This window comes from Durio zibethinus, chromosome 7 (assembly GCF_047325235.1).
Source record: "Durio zibethinus cultivar Kanyao isolate XHJ-2024 chromosome 7, ASM4732523v1, whole genome shotgun sequence".
In the NCBI taxonomy this organism is placed as follows: domain Eukaryota; kingdom Viridiplantae; phylum Streptophyta; class Magnoliopsida; order Malvales; family Malvaceae; genus Durio; species Durio zibethinus.
In genome coordinates this window covers 24,218,697-24,224,044 of record NC_143168.1, presented here as the reverse complement: position 1 = coordinate 24,224,044, position 5,348 = coordinate 24,218,697, and the positions used below count along the sequence as shown (strand labels likewise).

At 35.9% G+C, this 5,348-nt stretch overlaps 2 protein-coding genes across 2 annotated transcripts; both read right to left on the bottom strand.

The window, feature by feature from the left end:
- Window positions 1–377: 377 nt before the first annotated feature.
- LOC111277102 (germin-like protein subfamily 1 member 11) lies at window positions 378–1,490 on the bottom strand. Its single transcript, XM_022863264.2, has 2 exons — window positions 1,059–1,490; window positions 378–916 (listed from the first exon to the last, which is right to left on the bottom strand). Exons 1-2 carry the CDS (start codon window positions 1,183–1,185, stop codon window positions 378–380), a joined length of 666 nt encoding a protein of 221 aa, XP_022718999.2. The 5' UTR covers window positions 1,186–1,490.
- Window positions 1,491–2,992: 1,502 nt separating this feature from the next.
- Window positions 2,993–4,931, bottom strand: LOC111277101 (germin-like protein subfamily 1 member 13). The gene is made up of 2 exons (XM_022863263.2): window positions 4,296–4,931; window positions 2,993–4,107 (listed from the first exon to the last, which is right to left on the bottom strand). The coding sequence occupies exons 1-2, from the start codon at window positions 4,417–4,419 to the stop codon at window positions 3,554–3,556; spliced, it is 678 nt and encodes a 225-aa protein (XP_022718998.1). The 5' UTR covers window positions 4,420–4,931; the 3' UTR covers window positions 2,993–3,553.
- Window positions 4,932–5,348: the final 417 nt, after the last annotated feature.

Sequence of the window (5,348 nt, the reverse complement as noted above, 5' to 3'; positions counted from 1 at the left end):
GACTAATAAACATAACTATTATATCCAATTTTTCATAACAAAATACAAAGTAATTGTTTGAACCATTGACAAGATTATTGACAGCCTAACAAAAATACTAATTGATTGCTCCTCTTTGTAAAAGATTTTTTGATAATATAGATTGCAATAAGCAGTTGAATCTCAATTTGTTCAAATTAACTTCAACACAAAGTCAGACAAATCAAGACCCTGGTTTGTTTATGGTCCCATTCTTTTCATGATTTAACTTTACCGTATATCCTCTTTAATAATATGATGAAAATAGACAGAATTGCACACTGCATTATGAACTGTAACGGGGACATGGAAAAATCATTTCAAACGAAGCAACTAAGGGGTAACTTCGTGTTATTCAATCAGAACTGTGTCTGAAGATATTCCACCACTTTCTTTTCCAGTTTGAAGGCTTTGGTAAGAACACCAGGATTGATAGGTGGGTTAGAGCCAAAGACTGCATTTGCAATAGTGATAACACCAGGATTTTGGCTGCTGAGAGCAGCGAAAGCGATGGCATCAGTTTTCCCTATATTTAACTGGAAGTGAATGAGACCAACTGGGAAAACAAACACATCCCCTGTCTTCAGGACTTTGGTGAAGAAACGATTATCTGGGTTGGATGTCACAAAGCCAACATAAAGTTCACCCTTTATCACAACTAGGATCTCCGTGCCACGAGGGTGATAGTGAGGAGGGTTTAGTCCACCATAAGGTGCATAATCAATTCGAACCAGGGATATGCCAAGTGTGTTAAGTCCGGGTATTTGGTCAGCATTGACAGGAGTGACTTTTGATCCCACTGCATTTGATGTGTTTCCTGCTTTATCAAGCCCTGAAAAGAAGAAGTCATCTGCTGTGGCAAGCTTTGGGTCCTTGCAGAACTTCCCATTTACAAATACTGGATTAAAAGAAAATGACGTTAGTTACTATAAATACAGTTTTCATTGTGTGGTTAGTATGATGAAAAACATTTCTTCTTAGCTGAATGCCTTTACTCCAGGCTTTGGCATAATAAACAACAACATGAACTGAATGCATACCGGCATTCTTGGGGCCATTGAGGGCTACGCAGAAATCCATGAGAGAGCTAGGGTCAGAGGCTGAGGCTAATGTGGAAGCCAAAGCCAGGAAAGCAAAAACTACGAGGAAATGGTTCACTCCTTTCATTTCGGATCGCTTTGCTCTATACTTCTAGTACTTATTTGCTATTTGCTCGAGGAGGGGATGAGGAATTTTACTTGGCATACAAGGACTATTTATAGATGAATATGCAGTACAGTTATCCTTATTTTCTCTACTTGAAGATGGTGCAGACTTGGTATGCCTCGATAGCTATCGAGATTTTCTTTTAATGCCTGTTTTGTTTCTTTATGCTATGTTCACCAAGAATATTTCAGCTAGAGGTATATGTGACTTATTTTATCCAGACATTTATTTTTCATGAAATTCTTCCATTATGGATTCTGATTGGGGTAATTGGGATTTCTTTTGTCCAAAACTAACATGAAAGGCCCGCTCCAATGGAAAGCAGTAGGTGAAGAAGACAAACAGGAACAAGTTGATCCCAAAAAACAAAAATGAAACCAACAAGAGAAAGACCATCAAAATAGTCAAATGAAGACTACAACAGGAAAGCAAGAACCAATGACAGAAGACCCAAGAATTTAGGCCCCAATTCTGATAAATAGCTCGTACTAGAGGCTTATCAGCAACTTTCAATTAGTAAATAAAATTCTCTACATCAGGACAACAAAGCTTCATCTTGATACTTCTATCGTTCGTTGGATTTATTTTGTTCAAAATTTGATAAGCAAGTCAGCAGAGGAAATATTCCTGCCATTCAAGTTTTAAGTACAAAATGTTTACTGAATAATAGAAGCATTTAGAACGTTAGCCCGTCTTGCTTTGAAACTAAAAGGAATGGTTTATTTGAAAAATTGGTCACTTGATACATGTAGAACTTGTGCTAGAAGCAAAAGTATATGCACTGTTGAGAAAAATCAAAGCTACAGTTTTTTCCCCTCCTGGATGGCATACAGTAGTTGAATATAGCAGTTGGCTCAGTAATGGTTCTTCCCACATAACTAGATGAACATTCAATCATCATACACAATATTAGTCCCTTAATCATTAGGGTCAGTTGGGACATCCTATAGTTAATGAACTAAGTAGGAAAGAAAATTGTTCAAAGATGTGGCAATAGAGCTAGCCGGCTAACTTGTATTGTATAATCAAGAGAAAATAAAGATGAAGAGTGGTTAAAATATTGGTAGGTGATCATGACATTGAACCTTGAATAAAAAAACATAATGCTGAACAAATTGCAACATCCAACACTAATGTCCATAGCCGACAATATTCCAAAATTTCTATTTTAATAACCCAAATCATGCTGTGTAGTCTTCCATTATTCTTAGACTTATCATAGCTTTTGTTTTAAGGAATGATCACTAGTCATTGTTTTATACAAATTTGATTTTTATTTTTTTATGTATTAGATATCCTATGAAATAAATTTTCAGTCAGTTATGGCAGTTTCTATTTTACACAGGTTCTTATTGGTCAAATTTATATTACTATTTTACTAGTAAAATATAATTCAAAATGGATTTCCTATATATATATATTTGAGTAAAAAAAAGGGCATTATTCTTAAATTCAAAGACATAATGCTCACTTGTTCATGACAGTAATTTTTTTTTTCAGTCATTATCATGATGGATAGAACGTTTCGATCAGACTTCGAAACTGTTCAGTGCAGAATGTATCATAAAAGTTTACGGAAGGTTCTGTCGGTTGCCAAGTATAAATCTACTGAAACCATGTATACAGGAAAGGTTGTGTCAACTGTCAAATAAAAAAAAAAGAGTCATTTGTTAACGATTGCTGTTTGTTATTGAAATGGTTTTTTATCATTTTGCAATAGTTATTTGGTGACAATATCAGTAGTAACTGCCCTCAAGAAAGGCCCTGAACTTGAAGCTGGGTAGATGGTTAATGACAAAATACTTGCTGCAGCAATGCCATGAGACTCACAGAAAGGTCAAGGTCCAGAATGTTTTCAGGTCCCTATGAAGATCAGTTGATTGACTCTTTAACAATATTCCATGCATTATTTGTAATCTTTTGGTTGGGGGTTTTTCGGTTTTCAACTTTCTGAAACTATGATCAGATGTCTCTCTAAATCTTCTCAGCGGCACTAGATCTTTGGCTTCTTATTAACAAATTCAGTGTGTTCTGGATTCTGGCAATTAAGTTTGGAACTTTCCAAGATCTAAATTAAAGTATTCTCAGAAAGGGTGCTTTCAATGAGATCTAGATAAAGGTTGACATTAGCTCCTAATTTGGAGCAAACTGTAATAACTTAATATATCCAAAATCAACATACAATTGGAGGATTACATCAGCAGAGATACATAAGTAACATTTTTATTTTTTATTTTATTTTACTTCAACAATAATTACTAAATAAATGATGGAAACATGTCAAAAATTGTTCAAAAAAGTAACTGTTCCATGGACGTTGAAAATTGGTCTAATTGTTATCCCACCAGAATTTTGACTGAAGATATTTCACCACATTCTTGTCCAGCTGGAAGGCTTTGGCAAGAACATCAGGATTGATTGGTGGGTTTGAACCAAAGACTGCATTTGCAATGGTGATAACTCCTGGATTTTGGCTGCTGAGACCAGCAAAGGCAATGGCATTAGTGTTCCCTATATTGAATTGGAAATGAATGAGACCAACTGGAAAGACAAAAACATCTCCTGGGTATAAGACTTTGGTGATGAGACGGTTATCTGGGTTGGATGTAACAAAGCCGACATAGAGTGTGCCTTCTAGGACAACTAGGATCTCCGTGGCACGGGGATGAGTGTGAGGGGGGTTTAGCCCACCATAAGGTGCAAAGTCAATTCTTGCCAAAGATATGCCAAGAGTGTTGAGTCCTGCAACTTGTTCCACATTAACAGGAGTGACTTTTGATCCCAGTTGATTTGATGTGTTTCCCGGCATGTTCAGCCCTGAAAAGAAGAAGTCTTCTGCTTTGGCAAGCTTTGGGTCCTTGCAGAACTTCCCATTTACAAATACTGCATGAAAGAAAAAAATGTTACTTGATACCATGCCATGCAGAAAGAAAAGATTCTCTGTAGTTAAGTATGTTTCTGGAGAATATAGAAACACTGCATCCTTGCTGAATGTCTTAGTTCAGGCATCTATATCTATGCACCCAACTTATAAATACAAATCAAAATAGAGAAATTAAGGGAAAACATACCAGCATTCTTTGTGTCATTGAGAGCTACACAAAAGTCCTGAAGAGGGCTGGGGTCAGAGGCACAGGCAAATGAGGAAGCCAGAGCCAAGAAGAGAAAAGCTACAAGGAAATGAACACCTTTCATTGTAGCTAGGCTGGTTTCAGGCTTGATTTCTTAGTTTCTTGCTTGGGTAGGATGAGTAATCGCTCTTGAAAGCATGCCTATTTATAGGTTTGAGTCTTTGAACAAGTATTTACCTGTTTCTCATGGACTTACCAAGTCAGCAGCGACTTGGTTTTTGTTTCTCAATAAAATTTGAGGATGAATTATTCTTCAGCCACCATGCAAGTATATCAATTTTGAATCCCCATTTCCAATGCTTACATCACTACATTTTGACGTGGAAGTGGTCTTCTTGTGCATTCCAAATGTTTTCCTTGTTTCTGAACTGGGGTATTGAATTAACTGAGGTACTCCATTGACTTTAGCATAAATTGATAGTTACTGCAGGCTGCCAGCACTTCATCCAATTTAACTTGCAATTCAATTGAAGTTGACAGTTTCCCTTACAGAAACTTCTTTCTTAATTTTCATAGTATTTAAATTAAACATGCTGGCATTGCAGATGAGGCAGATGATACATGTAACTAGTCCATTGCACTTAACTGCAATTTACGCTACAAATTTTTGACGATTCAATCAATCACTTCTGTTGAGCAGCTCTGATAAAACTAATATGCTTGATTCTTTATTCAGAAAAAGAAAAATGTACTAAAACCAATATTATGGGTTTTTTTTTTTTTTTTTGTTTCTTCTTCTTTTCCCACTTCACCATTGTCACCATTTGCGAGGGGTAGCAAACTTCAACTGGCCTCAATTAATTCAAATAGATTGTAAGACTGAATTAGTAGTAATGAAAAGAAATGAAAGTACTACAAGGAAATTTAATAACCAGCAAGGCAGATTCTATGAATAGTTTTTGTTCTTAGTTGACCAGGTCTATTTTAACATGTTCCTTGATACTCAATCATATGACATCTATGCTTATCACATTCAAAACATTATTAATTTCA